Genomic DNA, 22,737 nt, shown 5'->3' with positions numbered 1-22,737 from the left:
TTCCCTATGAGCCCTTGCAAGTGTAGACCTGCCTAGAACTTGCGAGGAAATTCATTTCATGTACATTTCATGTACATTTCAGGTCCATTCAAGTAAATACTTCCAATTTCATTTAAAGATCTTCTGCTACTTTTTTTTAGTTTTGATGGTCCCTCAGAATTTTTAAGACTATCTCCACTTTTTAAACCAATGGTTAACTTATTGCACTTAAATTTTATTATTATAAAGCAATAACATTGTAGAGAATTTTCTTCAGAAACTATTATCAAGATTCTCCAGCACTAATCCAACTATTCTGATTCTGAAATCTTCTTTTGGATCTTTGTTTCTCTATTTATGTCTTAGTTACTCATCACAGTAAACTTAAGTTTCATTCTATCTACTATACAAATGAAGAAATTTAAGACAATGATTAATATTGTTCAAAGCAGCACAAATAGTAAATGGCCAGATTAGTCACCATCAGAAACTGGGAGCCTTTGGCTCATATCTGTAATCCTAGCTATTCAAGGGGCTGAGGTTTTAGGTTCATAGTTTGAAGCTAGTCCAGGCAGAAGAGTATATGAGACTTATCTCCAACTAACTATCAAGAAGCCAGAAGTGGAACTATAGCTCAAGTGGTAAAATGCCAGCCTTGAGCAAAAAGAGAGATACTTAAGAGAGAGCACCCAGGCTCTGAGCTCAAACCCCAGTACCAGCACCAAATCAATCAATCAATCAATCAATCATCAAAAGTGATTCCAAACCTTCCTTGTCCCCCTGTACTCTACTATGAGGTTGGCCACATAAACTAGAATATAGGTAGCATTATTTAATGCACCATTAATTTGACTTTCTATCAGTAATAACAGCCTGGACTTACATCAGTGAATATTCACCAACCAGCCCCTAGAAAAAAGCCATAGAACTTTCAGCTCTGAAAATAAGCAGTTTCTAAGATGAGAGAAGTAAGGACTAAATACAACTGACAAAAATTTCATTTGTAAAAGGAAGTTACAGCTTCAGAATTAGACCAACCAAGACAGCCCATGCTTGCCAATCAGATTTTCTAAACTACTTTTCATCACTGGGTTAGAAAATCTTGTAGCTCTTGCCAATAGTCCCATTTGTATCTGTAAGGTTTGGAGAAAGGAGACCTCCGCATGGTTCTTCAGACAGAAAAGAGTTTATTAGCAGAGCCAACTGGCCAGCCTGCACCAGAAGGAGATGTGCCGAGGGCGGACTATGACAGGGAGAAAAGTTATAGAAGGAGAGGGGAAGGGGAGAAGGTGGGGGAGGACCTCAGGGCCTGGGGAACCTTCCACTGCCCCCAGGTGTACCAGTTACCTGGGTTACAGGTGATGAGTAGAGACTTGTAGAGAGGGCCATGTGTGCATGGAGGGGCAAAAGAGGGGAAGGGCCCATTTTTTTCCCCAGCAGACCTAAGAGTATCTTATATATCCCTACAAACTAAATATAGACTGAGATACTGCGCAGTAAGTGTTAATAAATTGTATTCACAGAAAGAGTAGCAAAAAGAGAGCTTCCACTACTGGCTGCCGGTGGCTTACACCTATTACCTGAGCTACTCAGGAGGCTGAGATCTGAGAATCACAGTTCAAAGCCACCCCCAGCAGGAAAGTCTGAGAAAGAGAATAGAGAGACAACTTTCACATACATGATAATAATAGCCTGAAGAAAAAAATGGCTGCCTGAATTTCACTTGTTATTTGATGTCTTGTGGCAGACAACACAAAGAGGAAGACAGTGAGTTTTACAGCCCTTTGGGCTGTCTGAAGGGTCTTTTTTGCTTCTGTCTGTTCTAAAATAACAAGAAGGAGGAGGCAGACGCAGGCAGACAGTGAACAGATTCACTGGAACACATTCTGACCAAGGGATTGCTCAGAACTCCAATTTGGCTCCTAATCTAGTTTGAAGTGATCACAGTCAGAGAACTAATTGCATTGATTTGCTTTTCTCCAGGCACAATGGGGAAACAGAATAGCAAACTGGCCCCTGAAGTCATGGAGGATCTGGTGAAGAGCACAGAGTTCAATGAGCATGAACTCAAGCAGTGGTACAAGGGGTTCCTCAAGGACTGTCCCAGTGGGAGGCTGAACCTGGAAGAGTTCCAGCAGCTCTATGTGAAGGTAAGAGGCTTTCAGCCATTGCCTCGGCCAGAACATACTATCTTCACAGAATGTAGCTGAACATGGACATATGTGTATATATTTATATACATATATATGTGTATATATGACTTATAAGAAAAGCTGCTAATGACAAGTGATTGGCTTGTTAAACATATACATATGTGTATATATACTTTAACAATATATGCCCTTATATACATATGTATGTAAATGTGTAAAAGTGTAAATACACTTACATATACACACATCACAATTCATATCTGTCTGAGCTAAAGAGGAAGTATATAGGATGCTTTTTCCCCAGAAAAGGTGCTACTACCTGCAGATAAGAACCCAGGCTACCACAATAGCCCATTTAGAAGGAATGCAGAATACATCGAGTCCTCAGTGTTTCCAACATGAACTCTTAATATGTTTTCATATATAGAAGCTAATCTACTTGTTTTCAAGCCTTTCCATAGAACTGTCCTATCAATGCTTAGTTGTACTATGGAGGCATTGCTTTGGCATCTCTGAGCTTCCAAGCTCTGTTAGTTCTAGTTTCAGCATGACATCCCATTTTATATCATATATATATATATATATATAATATTATATTTGGGAACACAATGTGATTTTTAAACTTTTTCTGACTGAACACTGAATGAAAAACATTGTTTATATTATTTCATGGTGGCAAATGTCAGTTGGAATAATGAGAATCATCTAGGTGCATATGCGGGGGGGTCTGTTCATGTAGGCTTTTTAACATTGTCATTATTTCTGAAACTAAGTATTCCCTATACCCTGTGATCCAACAATTCCACTCTTGTACTTGTACAAGCAGAGGCATGTGGAAGAGAGGGCATGCTCATAGCTGCCCTGTGTGTAATAAAACTGGGAGGCAACCCAAATGCCCATCAAAGGCAAAGTGAAAAACAAATTGCATTTACACAATAAAATGTTCTATAGTAATCAAAATGGTTTGCTCTAGCAACACTAAAACATGATTCTAAATTAGATAGAAATAAAATAATAATATATATTACAAGATGATAAATGAATGCAATGAGCTGTCAGAAAAATGAAAGCAAAGGAGTCATGAATACAGGATTAGGTTGATGATTGCTTTGGGAAAGGAAAAAGCAAGGGAAGGGATAGGAGTCCAGCTATGTAGTTAAATTCAGTTATTGTTTGAGATGGTGGATTTGAACCACTTATTGCATAAAAAGCTATTTAACCAACTAAACAAATAAATGGTCAACTACTGCCTGAGTTACTGATGAATATCAGGCACCCAGTGTTATGACTAACTAGCTGCTGTGCACCACACAAGTGTATATAAAATTATATCCTTAAGAAAAGATCACATATAGTAGCACATGTCTATGTAATAAGACCATTGTGCCATTTTAAGAAGACCTGAGTTTTGAATGTTAGCCTGAACAGATCCTTTATATAGAAATGCTGAGGTATGCTGCCAGTATTCTATTTTATTTGTTATGCCTGTCCTAGCTCTTGAACCCAAGGCCTCACACTCCCGCCAGGCTTTTTTCACTTAAGGTTGGCACTCTACCAATTTGAGTTACACCTCCATTTCTAGCTCTTTACTGTTAATTGGAGCTAAAAGTCTCATTGACTTTTCTGCCTGGGCTAGCTTTGAACGTTGATCCTCAGATCTCAGCCTCCTGAGTAACTAGGATTACAGGCATGAGCCACCAATTCCCAGCCAACCATGATTATTTCATTGATAAGAACTACTTTTGCAAAAAAGCAAAACATGAATTTCTTTTTTTATTGTGAAAATACTGTACAGAGGGGTTACAATTACATGGGCAAGATATCAAGCATTGCAGCCTCCTCCTTTGTTTCCCCTTCCCATCCCTTCCAATCCTCCCCCTGCCCCCACCCAAACCTCCCTGCTCCCCCCACCAAAGTTGTAAAGTTCGTTTTCGACATAACGACTTGTACATCTCATTGTTGCAATGGGTCCACCTGTATCCCTATTTAAACTATTTGTTTTTCCCCTTCTCCACAAATTATACAGACATCAAATACAGTGAAAGCATGGGTTATAGGAGGGACATACAAAGCAACAAAGAGATAATCTTATAAATCAACATGAATTTCTTAGAATGCTATACCAGTCTTCACAGTCTCTGCTGTATCTTCCACTGTTTTCTCACCTGGAGTTCACCCCTGCTCCAGAACCATCCTACTCTTAGCCCTACGGAAAGCACAGGCAGATGAGATGTGTCACCGTCACCTCCCTCCCTGTCAGGAAAGGTTATAACCCTGTGTCTGTAAGTCAACCCTGTAACTAACAAAGCTCATGGTGCCACATGTCTCATGGCTTGTTGGAACTTAGAGGAGTTTGCCTTTGAAATTGTTGAAGAAATGTTTCCCTTACATACTGAGAATATTCTGCACAGCAAAAATCCCAGCCTCAAGCTAGGGTCACAAAAAATACCTCAGTATTGGATGATACAACTGATGTATTAGAACCCAAATCACCTGCTATCTCTTATCCTCACCCCACTGGGATTTTTGTTGTTGTTGTTCCAGAAAAAGAATCAACTTTCTGAACTCTAAGGATATTCCTGATAGCCTCTTAACAGTAAGATTCAAATGACCTCTGCTCTTCTGACAAGTAGGCAGAAAGAAGCATTCCTTTCTTTCCTGCCAGTATTGTCCAAGGACAGAAATCAAGGCAGAACTGTAGAAGAAATATAACACATGCACAAAGAAAGGAGGAAAGAAAGAGAGAAAAAAAGAAAGAAAGAGAAAGAAGAAAGAAAGAGAGAGAGGGGGAGAGGGAGGGAGAGAGGGAGGGAGGGAAGGAGGAAGGAAGGAAGGAAGGGAGGGAGGGAGGGAGGGAGGGAAGGAAAAGGAAGGGAGGAAGGAAGAAGAGCAGTTCTGATGGGAAGCAGGGAGGGACAAAAGGAAGCTTTGGGTTATGTAAGAGACCTGGGAGAGGAATTCAAGACAAACAGCTTCCTTTAATGCTTCAGAAGAAAAAAATAATAGTGTTCAGCAAGACACAGTCATTATCCTGGAGAATGGGTCTTTGCAAGTACCTCCTTCTTTGCAGTGTGTGAAAATGAGCCACCCAGGAAACTACTTATTGAGCAGAATGGAGAGGCCTCTGTTCTCCTGTCTGTGCTGCTAATTTAGTATGGCCAGTATTGCTGACTCAAGCATTTCCTGTTCTAGCAGAGTTGTCTCAGCTGCCCTGGTGCCAGCTCTGGTGAGAATTTAGGTAGGACCAAGAGAATGGTGGGTGCCCAACTGCATGGCCAAAAGACACAAATCCACACTTTCCAAATCTCCTGTGCCCCAAATGTACAGGAACATACTTCTTCATTAGGTCTTCATTCAATATCATTATAAGAGGTTCAGAAAAGTGAGGCAAATTGTTCAGCATTGCAGAGAGTGAAAGTAAGATAGACAATAAAGACAAAGATAGACCACTGGCTCATACCTGTAATCCTAGCTATTTAGCAATCTGAGACCTAAGGATCACAGTTTGAAGTCAGGCTGGGCAGAAAAGTCCATGAGTTTCTTATCTTCAACTCATTACCAAAAACCAGAGGTGGAGCTGTAGTTCAAATGGTAGAGTACTGGCCTTGAACAAAAAAGAGACAGCACCATGTCCCTGAGTTCAAGTCCTAGAACACACACACACACACACACACACACACACACACACACACACACACACACACACACACACACACACACCAAGGATGCTGACTACCACTGATCCAGCCTCTCAATTGAATTCTTATCCTAGCATGCAGCTGCTAGAGTTGAGTTTGGTTTGGTCTGCTTAACATAGGCCTTCCCAGTTTTATACATGTCTCATTCTGCAGTCATGTAGGCCACAAGTCACATCCTGTCAATCACTATAAGCCCAGGGGTGAGCACAGGTCCTGCTGTAGAGAAAGGCTTAGTGAGCAAGCATTTGCTGCTGGCTATGTGTCCCCTTCCAAAGCAGGTTCATGCTAAGACATCCTAAGACAACTGAAAAAGCAGTCCCACCTGCCCTCCAGGAGCTCAGGCACTAATCAGGAAGACACATACATCTCAAGGAAGAACCTTGCATACTTGGTATTAGGGCCAATAGTGATCAGGAGAGAGGTTAATTTCAACATGGAATATTAACACAAGATGATAATTAATGCAGTGACAGGAGGAGCATGCTTTGCTCTTATCCTTACAAGATAAAATATTTTTATAGTGACAATTTTTAACTTTTTCAAGCTTGATACCTGTTATCAGCTGAATTGTGTCTCCCATAAGTTCATACAGTGAAGCCATTATCTCTCAGGATGTCAGAAAATGATTACATTTGTAGCTAGAGGATTTAAATAGGTAGTTATGTTAAAGTGAGATTAAATGAAGTGGACCCTAAGCCAATATGATTAATGTTCTCATAAGAAAAGGAAATTCCTGAGACAAGCACAGAGAAGACTGTAATGAAGATACAGACTTAATCAGCCCCAAAACATCTACCTTCCACAGAGGGAAACCTCAAGCTGTCTCCACCTTGATAGAATTTCCAGCTTCCACAGCCAGAAGACAGTGCATTTCTGTTGTTTTAGTCAACTAGTCTGTTTATTTTTTGATTGTTTTCTTCAAATACTTGCACCAAGGGGTTTCAGTTCAACAATCAGTTTATATGTCCAAAGCATCTTAATCAATGTCACCTCTTTTATTGTTTTCCCTTCCCTTTATCTGTCCCATTCCCATCCATCTTCTCGAGTTCCCTGGCTAAGTTTTCAGATATATATGTATGTATGTATATATATATATATATATATATATATGTCTATGTATATATATATATATATGTCTATGTCTATGTGTGTGTGTGTATATATATATATATATATATATATATATATATATATACACGTTTGTGGTACTTTGTGATGGTATCCCTACAAACTAGAGCACTCCAGATTTCTTTGCTGTTGATAGATGTGAACTCAGAGATTTCTGTAACTGATTAAAAGACCCCTATCAGGAGAGTCTGGCTTCCCCCTCCCCCAGCAAGCACGTGTGTACACTTTTACACAGACGCATACAGACACAAAGGGGACTTTATTGGCCACAGAGGTTGCAGCAGAGGCTGTCACCCCCACCATTAGCACTACTGCCGATGGGCTGGGGAAAAACACCAAAGCTAAGGAGCTGATTTTTCTCCCCAGGAGAATTTCCTGTTTCCAGCAATCATTTTGATGGCCAAATTGAGATCAAAATTCAAGATGGAGAATTTGCTATTTTAACTGCTTTCACAGAAAAGCAGACAGTTTTATAAATAAAAGAAAAACCAACTCTGGGGAAGAGCAAGCAACCACGTAAGGGAGGATATACCACTCTCTGGGGTCTTCTTCCATGCAGATCTAGTGCTATTTCTAGATTACTTAGTTGTTATGACGGCAAAATAACAACCTAAAGTATGAATCCCAGCAGAGTCCTATAGTGGACCCTACAGTTTGTGTTTGCAGTTTGACTTTCTTTTTGAGAATGTTTTCATCAGGAATTTGAGCTGGCTCAGGTTGAAATGGTAGTTCCAGTATAGCTACCAAAAGCTAAACTAAACTAAAATGGAATAAATCATGAGACCAGGAACTTGACAGCTGTCAGAGACTCAATCCAAACTATGCTATGTTTGCCAAATCTCTGCCTCTTCGAATCACAATTTCTTTATCTACAGTTGGAAATAATAAGGCTGTCTTCTCATCTCACATGGTAGAAACCTGAAAGAAAGAAGGGAGAGTGATTTACAACCCATCCTCAGTTGTGTTTGCCTCATGATTGATGGAGTACTCATTTGCTTGCAGAGAGCCAAGATGGACATAAATTTTATTCCACAGGCCAAGTCCAATGGCAGAATAGAACGGCATATGGAAGAAATGGGAAGGTTTATAAAAGTTCTATAGGAAAACCATGACCCTAACAGTGATGTCTATTATACATTCCAGGCTGGGACACTGGTATAGCAAGACACAGAATGAGGTTGTCATTCCCATTCCCATCTCCACTCTCTAACCTGGGCAGAATGTCCACCCAAGCACAAAGCCCTTCCCTAGCTCCTAGCCACCAGACAGGAAGAATACTCATTCAAGGACTGCTTATATCCATCCCCACCAACCCCAGACATTATACCACTCCTCCAAAAAGGAGACTTCCCTGCTCAATCTCAACTGCTTCTCATATTGTAAACAAAGATTAGGATTGGTTCTCACAGGGAACTAGATAGTCAAAGCCATTCTGAAAAGCTCTAGCCCAACTCTCCCAAGCTTCTGTGTGTTTCATTGCCATCAAGTTTTCCACTCCAAAGACTGTCAGATGCACCTGAGAAAAGCAGAAGGGCTAAGAATTTGACTAGATTCCAATCTGACCATCACTGGCTCAACAGTTTGAATTGTTTCTAAAATGTATTTGCATGTAACAGCAGAGTTTCTGCCAAAGCATTCCATCTCTCTCCCAGTAGTCATTTCCTGAAGAGCTTCTGTCATTTGGCATTAGGAAATGCTCTTCCAGCAACTCCGTCTAGGAGCAGCTTCATTCATTGATTCATCTGCTCATTCATGACCCATTTCCTTTGGTTTTTTTGAAGGCTGACCACTGCACTGGAATGTAATGGCCTCAGAAAACTTAGATCCTAGAAGAGCTGGCAATTCATCTTAATTGTATTTCATGAAACTATCTTTAGTCTGCAACAAAATACATTGGTGGAGTCCAATAAGAAATTCTCCAGGCCTACTTGGGAGCTGGTGGCTCAAGCCTGTAATCCTACCTACTCAGAGACGAAGATCTGAGGATCACAGAAAAAAGCCATCATAGGCAGAAAAATCAGTGAAACTCTTATCTCCAATTAGGTAACCAAAGTATAGCTCAAGTGCTAGAAAACCAGCCTTGAGTGAAAAAGCCAAGCAAGAGCATGAAGCCTGATTACAATTCCCAGTACTAACACACACACCAAAAAATAAATTTGCTAGACCTAAAGCACTAGAAAATAAGTTTACCTGTGAAAATTCCCATTGGCACAACTACTCAGTGACAATTGATAAAAATGAAAAAAAATTAAATGGCATAGAATCAAGAATTCCTGAATAGTGAATTACACACACACACACACACACACACACACTTTTTTGTTTGTGCCAGTACTAGGGCTTGAACTCAAGGCCTTGTGCTCATGCTTATTCATTTTATTCAAAACTGGTTCTCTATCACTTGAGCCATATCTACATTTCTGGCTTTTCCCTAGTTAATTGGAGTTAAGAGGGTCACAGACTTCTATCCAGGCTGGCTTCAAACCACAATCCTCAGATCTCAGCTTGCTTAGTAGCTAGATTATAGGTTTAACCCACTGGCTCCTGGCTAATAAAATATTTTAATGAAATAATAAACATTACCTAGCTAGTGTTCTGAAAATATCCCATAAGTCTCTGCCCAGTTTTAGAATTCTACTTTCAAATTGTATTCTTATGGCTAAGAACTAACTACAAAGGATAAAAGGCATTTCCCCTGAAAGTTGTGTGCAAATGTAATCAATAGAGGATTATATGCATATAACCTTTGTTTTGTGGAATGTGCAACAAAATGTGTGCATTGAGGTTTGTTTGCTGCATGACTTTGGACAAGTGCTTTTGTCTTGTAAACATTTAGTATCGATGCAAATATTCTCAAATTTCAGCATTCATCAAAGTCATGTGGGCGGGACCCTCCATTAACAAATGACTGGTCACTGACTGCCCAGATGGTTCTAATGGGGAAAATCCACAAATGACATTGAGAATTTGTCTAGATATTTAGCTGGGAGTGGGTGTGGTGAGTGCTGTACATACCGAAATGATATGAAATTACATGGCAGCTCTAGGCAGAGCTTTCGTCATATTCACACATGAATCTAAGTGCCCGAGAAAAGTTAAGAATCCCAGAAGATGCTTTTAACACTGACAGACCTAACATCCTAAGTTCGGTGACAGCCATTATTGAATCTTAATTGACATTAACACAAAAGAGAAAAAGCTTCTAAACTATGCCTGTCAAATAAACTTCACTGGAGTAAGAATAAGAATAATGGTTTCTAATCTGCATTTTGTTAAACTTGTTTTCAGTTTGTAGGTAGTGTTGCTCCTGATTTACTCAGGGCCTATTAGAGCTCCAAGCTAATACAAATGGAGACACTCCAGTGGGATAAAATACAGTCCCTTCCCTCTATTTGTTTTCTTGAGTGTGCCTGTGTGCAGAGGCTATGGAACACTGGCTTTGCTGAATGTAGCATCGCAGATGCCTTCCCAGGCAGCTGTGGTCTAGTGCCATCAAGAAATCCATATTCTCCTGGTGCTGTCAGCTCATACCTGTAATCCCAGCTACTCAGGATGCTGAGATCTAAGGATCACCGTTCAAAGCCAGTCCAAGCAGGAGAGTCCAATAAACCATTTATCTCCAATAAACCATTAGAAAAGCCAGAAGTGAAGCTGTAGCTCAAAATGGTAGAGTGCTAGCTTTGAGCAAAGAAGCTTAAGGACAGCACCTAGGCCCTAAGTTCAAGCCCCATCACACACACACACACACACACACACACACACACACACACACACACACACCTTACAGGTAAATGGAATGTGGCTTAATCCGAAGATTGACTATATATCTAGCTCTACCATGCACTAGCATTAGGAATTTGGGAGAGTCCCTTGGGCTAGTAGTTTCATTAACTGAGTCAACACAGTGTTCTTGTCAAACTTGACAACACTGATCCCTGCTTATTTCATAGGTTGTTGTATCAGTAAGGTGGTAAAAGTGTAAGTACTTTACAAAGAATAAATCTTCTTGCTCAGGGCAGGGAGTAGTTTGATGCTAGGAACCCATGTTCCTAGCACATGGAAGGGCTTCCATGTGCCAGTTTCTCAAGCTATGATTTCCATAACTTGCTCCCTTATTAGATTTTTTTTGTCGGTCGTGGGGCCTGAACTCTGGGCCTGGGCACTATCCCTCAGCTCTTCAGCTCAAGGCTAGCGCTCTACCACTTGAGTCATAGCACCACTTCCGGCTTTTTCTGTATATGTGGTGCTAAGGAATCGAACCCAGGGCATCATGCATGCAAGGCAAGCACTCTACGAATGAGCAACCTTCCCAGCCCCCTTATTAGATATTTTATCAAAGGAATTGATAACAAGGTTGCCTATTATCTCTTCTTAACTTCTAATCTAAATACATTGTGAAAATAAAACCCTTGGCTCAAAAAACAAGATTTTTGGATGGTCAGTTATTTTTCTGGGATTTAGATTGTGTTCATTAATAAGAGATAATTGGGAGTAGAGCTTATTTTAAAAAAATGTTAGGCAGAGCTGTCTACAGACATGTTTTAATCCCTTAGGGAAATAGCTGTTACATAAGACCCATAATGTCACCCAGATTGGGCTGCTGAGGATATAATTTTTTTTTAGTGAAAATCTGGGAATTTGTTTCAATTTGGAAGTAAATGTTGCAGCTGACGTGACTGAGGCTGCACATCAACTTGGAATCATGTGGAAAACAAGAACTGGTGTCAGAAATCTCCAGGAAGTAAGAACAATCCAGTAGAGTCTGGGAAAACAGGTCCCCAGTGAGGTTCTAACAACATTTCATTATTTCAAGATTGTCTCATAGAATGGCTCCCTACAATGTGGTTTGTATTAGAGACAGCACTCCCCTCAGAAGAGTTCAAGCGATAACCTTGCCCTGTCTCAGGGTGTGAAAGCACTTTGGATAGCTTCCACATCTTGCTATTTAGCTTTGCCATGATAGGGCAGGTGTCAGTTAGAGGGCTATCACACGAGTCCCACGACATCCTGAAGGAATGCTTTTAGATGATTCCTAAACTTCTATGTCCTCAGGATAAGGTTGGAACATCTCCCAATTCCCTCTCTCCTGTGTTTTACAAATGAGGGCACTGATACCCAACGTATATCCACTTCTTTTCTGCCCCAGCTAATATCTAAAAAAAAAAAATGGGTCTCAACTCCAGCCTAATAATGGGAGTTTAAAACCCAAAACACCTGCTCTCTAGCTAGTTATGTCTACAAATAATTGTCCAAGTATTGTCTATTTCTAATTGGAAATAGAGCCAAAGAGGAAAAAAAGAGGAAGAAATCAGTTATTCTTTTGGCCAAAAGTAGCCTATGTTTGTTACAGGATTACATTTGAGCATGCAAAGTTATGTATAAATCTCTCTCGGGTTATAAATAAAAAGTTGTTTTTATGTTGTTGGATTTTGTTTCCAATCTTTGAAGCCATGATCCAGACTTGATATCTGTGGCCCACCTTGGGTCTGTGAAGGTGGCTGACTGATGCCCACAGATGGGAATCAGGCCCTTCCCTCTCCAGTGCTCCATTGGGCATCTGCTGGAAGAAAATCCTACTTACTGATGACTTCTTTTGTCTCCACTTGCAATGGTTGTTGGACCTTGGACTGTTTCTCTCTGATGGTTCTTATGGAGCTGATGGGCCTGTCCTCTGCCCTGAGGTGGTTGTGAATAGATCCTGCTCTGATCTCTAAAATAGCTGAAATAGAATCCTCAGCTGAAATATAGTCCTTGTCACTAGAAAGGAGTCTATGATCAAATAGGCCTAAATCTGTCTTTCAGATCCTCGTCAGCTACATCCTAGGAAAGTCCTACTGAATACAGTAATGCGAAGCTATCAGCAGTCATTCATTTTCAGCCAACAATTACCCATGATGTCTACAACAAATCAGCAGCCAAGAGCTCTAAGGGTTGTGGACTTTGTGCTAGACTCCCACACTCATCCGGGTCTCTTAGCCTGCAAGGAGAATGTAACCATCTGCTCATATAAATACACAGATAAAAGAGAGGGAGGAAAATGGTATTTGCCCAAGACTGGGGCAGATATTCTAGTCTAGGAAATTTCCACACTAAAGATTTCAAGATACCTTGAGTAAGACTTGCAGCGGCAAAGTTAAATGGGAAAATACCACCTAAGAAAGACCACAGGGCAGTTTCCATTGCAACTGCTATAAAAAAAAAATTACCCTAGGGGCTGGGAAGTTGGCTCAGTGGTAGAGTGCTTGCCTCACATGCATAAGGCCCTGGGTTCAATTCCTTAGCATCACATAAGCAGAAAAAAGCCGGAAGTGGCGCTGTGGCTCAAGTGGTAGAGCGCTAGCCTTGAGCTGAAGCGCTGAGGGACAGCGCCCAGGCCCAGAGTTCAGAACCCATGACCGGACCCCCCCCAAAATTTTTAAATAAAATTACCCTAAACTGTATAGTTTATAAACAACTAAAATTTATTCCCCATTGTTCTTTAGGCTGCTACATGCCTGGGGAAGGCCTGATTCATAAAAGGTGCTTGCTCTGGGTGTCCTCAGGTGGTAGGAAGATGTAATGAGCTTTCTGGGTCCTCGTTTATGCTAGAAAGAATCTCGTTCATGATGGCTCCTCATTTGCACCTTAATCATAACCTTAGGATTTCAAACAGTGGACTTGGAAATCCACAAATACTAATATGACAGCATTCAGGAAGACGCATAGTTGGTATTGAGGATAGAAAACCATTGTGTTGGTTGAAATGTCAGATAACTAAAGAGGTACCAAGGTAAAAGGTGTTGGGGGTGGAAATGGGGCCTGGAGAACTTTTTCCTTTCTCATAGCTAAGCATGCCATGTTTTGCAATGTTTGCATTTGTTTGCTTGGAATTGCCACAGCTGCTTTTCAGTGATGGGGTAGATGTGACTTACAACTGGAAGATGAGCATGGCCAGCTGGAAAGACAGGAAGGCAACCTGAATTACAGAATTAGTCCTGAAACCCTAGTAGACTCCATGTTGCACAGGAGAATTAACCCTTTGCAGTGAGGGTGCCATTGTTGAGTACGTTCCTCGGAAAGAATGAACCCAACTTCATATGTAGGAGAATGAGCTGATATCCAAGGACAGAGCCTAGTCAGGAAGTTAATGTGGAATCTGAGCCAGTCACAAACTTAGGTTATTACAGGCTTGGTCTCTTGAAAGGGAGTTGAAATCTCTGCCCTATTCCTACAGAGACTACCTGAGAGAAACATTTCTGACCTTTATTTCATATATTGTTTCAAGAATGCCTGCAAAGTGAGGATGAAGGGATGAGAGTTAGGGATTGAGCCGTACATGGCATGGCTATCATTTCTTCCTTTGTAACGTAGAATTAGATAACTTAATTTCCCTTTAATCTCAAGACTCTAGAAATCACACAGACTTGTCACTAGATCTTTGCTCCAATAGGCTTATTCTTGTAGCACCAGTCCCTTGTCCCTGTGGCTATTTCCTTCTCCAACTCTCCAAGCACAAGGGCTGTGTCTTGTTCATCTTGGAATGTCCAATATTCAAAAGCAAGAGTTGGTAGAACAAATGGCTGAATTAATAAAATAGTCTCTCATAGCCAAACTGAAATTCAGTTCAAAGAATATCGAAATGAAACATTTCGAAATGTTTTTTTCCAAGTAATAAGCTACAGAGATTCCCAATGACCCTTTCCATATAGATGTTTCAATAAGTAGGATACAAAGTAAATGTAAAAGAATAACATAATTTCCTCATTCTCCTAGCCAAGCAGCTACCTAATTTTCTTATGAATACTTGGAGCAATTACCAGCAAAGAGTTGTCAATGAACTTCCTTAAACACTGTTTTCCCAAGAGGAAATGAAGGGATAAAACGTAAAACTTGCGCTTTCCAATATGAAAAGGCTATCTGATGGAAATTGGGTTGCTTGTGTCTGAGTGCGTAATGAGATTTTTCAGAGAAAAATGCAAAAGCTGAAAGGATTTTCTTTCAGAATAAATGTAATGGCGACCATAAAAGACATTAGATTGTCTCTCGAAATAGATGGCTTTGTCTGTTTTCTAAGTAAATCTCACTGCATTGTCAGGCTAGGACTTATTTTAGTCCATGTTCTTTTAAACAATGTGACAGGTCTACCAGAAGCACAATCAATGATGACATCATGTTAGAGCTAATATATTGTAGCTTCACAACTCTGCTCCAGTCAAGTCTCTTGCAGTCTCAGAAACCTGTGCCTGGAGACATCTTTCAAGATACCACAGCTGGGTTGCCAGGGTAACTCACTGGATAAGGCTCTAGCTGGCTTTGGGGAAAGATTACATAAGACCAGCTGGGAAGAGTCAAGGGATATCCTGCTGGTGAAAAGACTTGGGATTGCCATCTGTTAAGCCTTTAGGATGAGGACATGGGTGGTGACATTTAGAAGCAGGTGTCATCAGACACGTAGGTCATCCATCACAATAAAAAAAAAAAACAGAAGACAGAGAATCATAGGCAAGGATGACCACTTTTTCTAAGAATCTGTCTCATCATTGATTTCTGAGACCTTAAAGATGAAGATTTTCTATTATTTTGTGTTAGGAATATATGTTAATAAGTATGTGTTATTCAAATGGACAAATGGTTCATATGAAGGACCAATTCTCCACTGAATTTGTAGATTCAATAAAAGGAACTTCTGTGTATGTATGATTTTATACATGTGCATATATGTATATACATACATCTATGATTCATATTCAGTTAACTTATGTGCATGCCTTGGTCAAGCTCAAAGGTCAGACACTGACATGGCTTCCACATGACTGAAGTCATTTTTCTCTTATACATAATCTGAGCTGGTCTTTCAGTTCTGCTGCTCAAGTTGTCAGGGTCTGTGTCTCCCACAGTCCCAAGGCATTGCTCTGATTCTGTGACCACTCATTCTATGACCTAAGGATGTCACACTCTGGCTAATGTGAAGGAAAGACAGAAGGAGCAGGAGAGGGATGATCTGAAGCTACTTGAGGGTGCCTGTGGATGAGACTGGGGTCCTTACCAGGTGGGACTAGACTCCTTTGTATGTACTGCTCTACTGTTTCTGTTGGATGTAATGATCTCCCTGGGTTTTGCTGAGGACTGATGGGAACTTCACCTAACTAGAGCTATGTGCTGCCCAAAATGGCCCACAGTGAGGTCAATGGTAAAAACATGTGAAACTGTTAGCTATCACTTGGTGGAGAAGGCCTTCAGTCAACTCTACACACCTCCTCCCTCCCTCTCTTTTCCTCACTCTCTCACTCTTACTCCCCACACCCCATGTTCCACTCACTCACTCAGCTCCTGACCTGAATACCTACCTGAAGTCTATGGGGTATGTTTCAGACTGGTTAGTCTGTGACCAAAGCTTTTATTTCATCACCTGTGATGCTTTGGCAGTGGAAGTTCTTGCATGATTAGAAGATCATATAAGGAATATATGGGGTGACATCAAGAAAAAGCAGCATGGCATGAGGGACGAATGACTAGCAATGGGTATGAGATGATGAGACACGGGAGCTTGGACCTGTGGTCCCACTCATAGTGAGATTTACTGATACTAAATGAGTAGCCTTTGCATTTCACCCATCCATCCACCTAGCTATTAATTCATTAACCCTTATCTATTATCTACTCTATGGAAAGCTCAAAGTGAGAGCTGGTGAGACTAAAAGAGGCTGCAGACATGGGCACCTACCCTTCGGGAACTCAGCCAATGAAAGAAACCTGCAAGTCAACCACCACCAATACAGCAAGGTAGAAGTTGCCTACAGTGCTGTAAGAAGTGGGAAGTGCTCAGAAGAGGCTTTAGGAAGTCTCCTCAGAGGCAATAATGCTCTGGCCCCATCTTAACACAGTTAAGTGGTAGTGAAAACTAGAGGCTCTGGGCCGTAGGATGTATTTGCAATCCCCCCCCACTGAGATTTCTTTCTTTCTAGTCTCTAGACCACAAAATCATCTTGCAAGGCGAGATCCTAGATCTTTCTCAGGCACTCTAAAAATACATTCATAATCTAATGGAAACAAACACATTGGCAAGATGCTTCCCTTCCTGCCCATTAGTCAGCCCTTTATCAGAACAGCCTTGTAGAGGACAGCGCACACCACGCTGGATGGCCATGTGTCAGTGATGTGGCCTTGGAAGCGTGCGGATGCTGGGGATGGGTGCTGCATCCCTACTGCATGTTTCCAAGGAAACTTTCTCTGAACTCTAGCCAGGCAGAGGTCACCCTTGGAGGCCCTGAACTCTTCTTGCTTTGATCTGGCAGTGCCAGAACTGGCCCTTCCTTTCAAGGCAGATTAAAAAGCTTTGCTTGATAAAACAAGCAGTTATGACATTTGATGGTCCTGATGGTAGTTTTCCAAAGGAAAAACAAAAGGAGCTAATAATGTCTATTGAACTTCTATTAGGTATCAAGTAGGGTGCTGGCTGTGAGCGCAGCAGAGAAACCAGGAGACCTTGGAGGGAGAGCTGAATAAGAACAAGAATGACAGTAAACTTTTAGGAAGCATTTTCCATGTGCCAGGCAGTCGTTGGTCCCTCTCCTCCACAATTTCTATGTAATTCATCCAGCAGCCTTCTGCACTGGGTACTTGTTACAATCTCCACATTACCAAGAGGACAACAGCAGCACAAAGGGAGAAAGAGACATACCTACACTCACGCTAATGGTGAATGGCTGAGCTGCGTATAAGGGCTGACTTTGGAGTTCCCAGCTCTGGCTCTCACCTTAAGCAAGTGACATCAACAATTCCAGCCTTGGTTTCTCCATATCAATGATGGGGATTGCACTACCTCACACACAGCTCTGTCACGAGCATGTCTGTGTTCTGGGTTGATGCTTGTTGTCTGTATATCTGGAACCAAGAACATTCAGAGACAAAATGAAAAGTACTCCTGCCATATATGGGCACATGTGCTCACAGATGGTTGCTTTAGGGGCAGGCTTCATCTAAGAAGTATGCTTTGGTCTTGACCAAAAGATAGAATTCTTGCACATGAGTGGAAGTTTTGAAAGATTATTCCAGACCCCTTGAAATATAGTAAATTCCAGTCTCCTGAGAACAGCGATAGCTCAGAATGTGAAAGAATCCAACTCTGTCTCCAGCACCTCACTTCCACTTCCCTACACTGTGTTCTCTGCTCCAGATATCTCTACTCAAAGTGGTAGAATTCCAGCCAGAAATTCTGTGTGGACAAAGTCCTCTGGGTGGAACAGTATGTGGGCATAAGACTCAGTGGCCTCTCTCAACACCATTGTTTGTGGTACCTGGGGCTGACAGCTCTTTCTAAGGGCCATTGATGGAACATACTGTCCTGTTGTCCAACATCCTGGTTGGGGAAACATTGGCTCAATGCTGTTCAGCAAATTACATATTCTCAGGGAATCCTGTTGGCAGATCTTCCTGACCCTTAGCACCAGGCAATGGCTCTGACAGCATAATTAGCACTGGGTATGAGTTTTGCCAGTTATCATTTTCCCAAAAGCTTTGGAGACGCCTCTGCCTTTGCCTAAAGGCCAGCAGGATGCCAGCCCAATGGACTCCATGGGACATTTTTATTGGCTTTGTTGTCCTGCCTCCCTTTTTCCTCAAAACCCATGCCAAATTGTTCCTGCCTCACTCATACAGCTTTGGCCAACCCCAGATGGGCCTGTTCTCTCTTAGGATTGGTTTCACAGCACTATTATTCTTAGCAGAGCAACTGGGAAAAAGTCTGGAGACATTACTGTGACATTCATGTGGAATTCCTAAGGGAACTCTAACATTTACATTCTGCATCCTGAGAATCCTGTAGTTGTGATAGACTTCCCCATAAGGAATGGAGACGTACATGGTTGCCAAACAGACCAGGCCTTTGGCTTAATTTTGAGTGGTTCCAATTTTGAGTGAGACTGCTTCCTCATGTGTAAAAAGAGAATAATTTCAGTCATTGGAGTTGAATGAAACTGCCTCACACGTGCCTGCAGTTGGGAAAGTACATTGTTTCTGTTTCCCCTCTTTTCAGTGCAAGGGGAGGTTTTTGTCTTCCATAGCTGATTTCCTGATTTTATAAATGGCAGGTTTATCTTCCTTTAGTGCCAGCTCTCATGTCCCCTCAGAAACCTGAATGCATGATAGATCAGGTGGAAAAAGGTATTTACAAAACACTGTACATCCCAAGGTCTATTTTCACAAAATACCTTTCTTCATAGTGTTTACTTCCAAGAAATAAGATTAGCAAGGGGTCACTAAGAGGCACTTCAGGGCTGGGAAGGTGGTTCAGTGGTAGAGTCCTTGCCTTGCATGCATGAGGCCCTGGGTTCGATTCCTCAGCACCACAAAAGAAAAAAGAAAAAAGCCGAAGTAGCATTGTGGCTCAAGTGGTAGAGCGCTAGCCTTGAGCTGAAGAGCTGAGGGACAGTGCCCAGGCCCAGAGTTCAGGCCCCATGACCGGACCCCCCCCCAAAAAAAGAGAGGCACTTCATACCCAGAGAGAGAGAAAGAGAGAGAGATGGATATAGCCATATATATGCATATGTGTATGTGCATACACATGTATATATGCGTGTCTTTTGGGGGAGGGGTGTCCAGTCGTGGGGCCTGAACTCTGGGCTCTTCAGCTCAAGGCTAGCGTGCTACCACTTGAGCCATCACACCACTTCCGGCTTTTTTTTTCTGCTTATGTGATGCTGAGGAATTGAACCCAGGGCCTCATGCATGCAAGGCAAGTGCACTACCACTGAGCCACCTTCCCAGCCCACATGCGTGTCTTTATCTCTTTAAATTTTCACAATTTACATGTGCCCCATTTCCTTTGAAACCAACCTTGAACAATAACATAATTGCCCAACTGGAAAACAGGATCAATTCCATTTCCTGGCACTGTGCTTCTCTCAGTTACTTGGCTAAAAGTAGAAGAAAATACAGCAAACAATGGCTTAAACCAATGGAAATTTATGTTCCTTACATGAGTAAAATTTGGAGATGCCTACTTGTTTAGTAGTGGATCTTGACTTCTAAATATCTTTGAGTCGCTCTTGGCTTTTCTCTCGTGGGTACAAGACGATTGCTGCAATTCCAGCTATTGGTTACCATTCTAGTGTGTCACAAAGTGTCTTTTACTTAGCTTCAGTAGATTTATTCTCCTTTTTTTCAACCTGAACTATACCATTGTTAAATTAATAAAGGGAAGGATACAGGATTATCAGGATTCATTTTAAGTACAATTATCAGCTGTTTTCTAGGGCTAGGAGCATGAGTCGCTTGCACAAAAGCACAGTTACTTCAGTAAGGACAACTTAAGAAGGTTGACAGGTGACTTGGACTGTCCTGACAACTTTCCTTACTATAGTCACTGTACAGTCATCTAATATCCTTTATGCTGTACCTCCGACACTGAACTCAAACTGTTCCTGTGGCCTCTGAGCTTCTCCCTTGGATAGCTATAGTGAGGGGAACAGCATTCACACACTCCAAGCATCACATTAGAGTGGAATCCAGCAAGCTCATACTGTGTGCTGACTCTGCGTGACCCAGCTCTGTGGCCAGATCCGTAGCTCCATATTTAATTGAAGAACTCCAGTTGGTGACTTTGTGAGCTGACATGGAGTAGCTGTCTTCATCAGACTGCCATACCCAGTCCCTCTCTGCAACAAGGTCCCTCTCCCAAAACTGCCTTGCAGATTGGCAAGAGCCCGTGGAGGGAAATAGAACTGCTTTCCCCACAGCAGAAGCTCAAGGTAGACCCCAAATTGCATGGAAATGTCTCCACTTCCCTGCTTGGTGACTTTTGGAAATGGGAGCACAGATGGAAGGTTCTTTGAAAAGTTAGCTGTTTCATTAGATGGGCTGAGGATTCCCTTCTGCTTTATGATATCTGGCAGTTCCTTTGATCAGTGGCAAAGCTTCAGGGATTGGGACTGGTCCCCGGAGCATAGTGAAGGAGTGTCCTCTTGGGAATTCAGTGACCCCCAGTGGACATGCTCATCACCCATTCTCTTAGCCCTTTACTTCAGAATGGAAAAACTTCTGCAAAAGCTCCTCTGTGTCCTTTGACACCGTCTATCCCTTGGGGCTTGACAGCTGGTGATAGGCATTGGTTTGCAGGAACATTGAAAAGCAGCCATCAAGCTGTCCATTCCGTGGCTCTTCACTTAGGCTAAGTCCATGATTTTCCCTGGATTTAACCTCACAGTGGTAAGAAGGGCTCTCAGAGCAATCTAGCCAATGGCAGAAGGGAAAGAGGGCATTGTAACCAAGGGTTCTGAGAGTTGAGGACTCAGTCCACTGTACCTTCAGGCCTCCCACCTGTTCCTGGTTCCTACCATCCATGCCATCTGTCTCACAGCAGTGTGCAGCATTGTGATACAGGGGCTCTCTTAAGGTGATGTACTGCCACGTTCTGGGTGGTGACTTCACCAGGAAGCGAGCAGGAGCAAGGATGCTGTTGCCATGGCAACTGCTGTTTATCCTTAGCTTGTTTATCCTTAGCTTGGACATTTTGGAGCTGGGCAGGACTAGATGATTACCCTCATCATGTAACACATTTTGGTATTGAGACACCTTTCTCTACACACATACACACACACACACACACACACCTACCTTTTCCTCTTTGCCCAGATAGAACTAGTGTGGTGCCCAGCAGCATGTTTTCAGCATGGCTGTCTCTTTCTAGTTCCAGAAAGCATCCTGGAGAAGGAAGGTAGGGTGGTAGATGAAGGAAGTATTAGAGGGATCCAGTATTGTCATGATACCTGGTGATCAGAGGAGGTTTGCTAAATCTTATCACTGAGGGAGACTGAGTAACTTCACTTATTGGTTGGTATTATTACCTTGTTTTGACTTTTTAAGAGACATTTTGGGGAATATGGCATAAACTCAAGTAAATGTTAACTAAAATATGAAACTTCAGACTCAGTGATGGACTAACTGGCTGTGATACCAGGTAGTTTTTCTGTACATCAGAATACATTGAGCCTGGTGCTGGTAGTCCATACCTATAATCCTAGCTGCTCAGGAAGCTGAGATCTGAGAATCATGGTTCAGAGCCAGCCCTGGTAGAAAAGTCTGAGAGATTCTTATCTCCAATTAACACACAAAAGATAGAAGTAGAGAGGTGGCTTAATGGTAGAGCATCTGCCTTGAGTGGAAATCCAACCAAGAACAGATGGCCTTGAGCTCAACCCCCAGTCTAATAAAAGAAAACACAAAGAAAAAAAAATAAAAGAAACTACTTTGAAGGAAAAGTTTGGGTATTTACCTTCGATGGGCTTTCACTGTACTTGCCTTCTTAGGAAAGACATCTTCCAGGCTCAAAGATCAAGTAACCAGAACACAAGTGCAGATTAAAATACCAGGCAATCCATCCCTAATCCATGTCTATCTTTGGCTACCTCCTAGTTGTATGTTTCCTCACTTGCAAAACAAGAGGTACATTCATCCATTGACGAAAGAGGGCCTGGACACTCGTTATGATAGGGACCTGCACTAGATACCAGGAGTCAAGGATGAGTTCATTGATCTTTAAGAAAAATCAGTGCAGGCTCAATGCTCCAGGAAACCAGGGGTGTTGCAGGCTATTAAAAGCAATGGTGATTGCCTGTGGTTAGAGTGTGGAGTCATGCTCCGACTGTTAAAAGGACAAAGGCACTAGGAACCCTAAGTGTACGCTTTCTATGTGAGACATACAGAAGCATGTATGGGAAATGACAGCCAGAGCTGGGTCTGAGCAGGAAGCTTGAGAGGAGGGTGGGGAAGTAGGGAGGCCAAGGCAGGTCCTCCTCTGGAAG

General features: G+C 41.9%; 1 protein-coding gene across 2 annotated transcripts in view; it reads left to right on the top strand.

The window, feature by feature from the left end:
- Nucleotides 1-22,737, top strand: part of Vsnl1 (visinin-like 1) — a 93,164-nt gene that overhangs the window by 43,276 nt on the left and 27,151 nt on the right. The window contains exon 2 of one of the 2 annotated variants that reach the window (XM_013013642.1): nucleotides 1,963-2,129. In XM_013013642.1, coding sequence (XP_012869096.1) covers nucleotides 1,968-2,129 — 162 coding nt within the window. In that variant the 5' untranslated portion in view covers nucleotides 1,963-1,967. Of the gene's footprint in view, nucleotides 1-1,962; nucleotides 2,130-22,737 lie in introns of those variants that run through there. The other variant, XM_013013644.1, reaches the window with a different exon arrangement.

This window comes from Dipodomys ordii, unplaced genomic scaffold (genome assembly GCF_000151885.1).
Source record: "Dipodomys ordii isolate 6190 unplaced genomic scaffold, Dord_2.0 Scaffold20, whole genome shotgun sequence".
Lineage (NCBI taxonomy): Eukaryota > Metazoa > Chordata > Mammalia > Rodentia > Heteromyidae > Dipodomys > Dipodomys ordii.
This window is presented reverse-complemented; position numbering and strand designations above follow the sequence as displayed.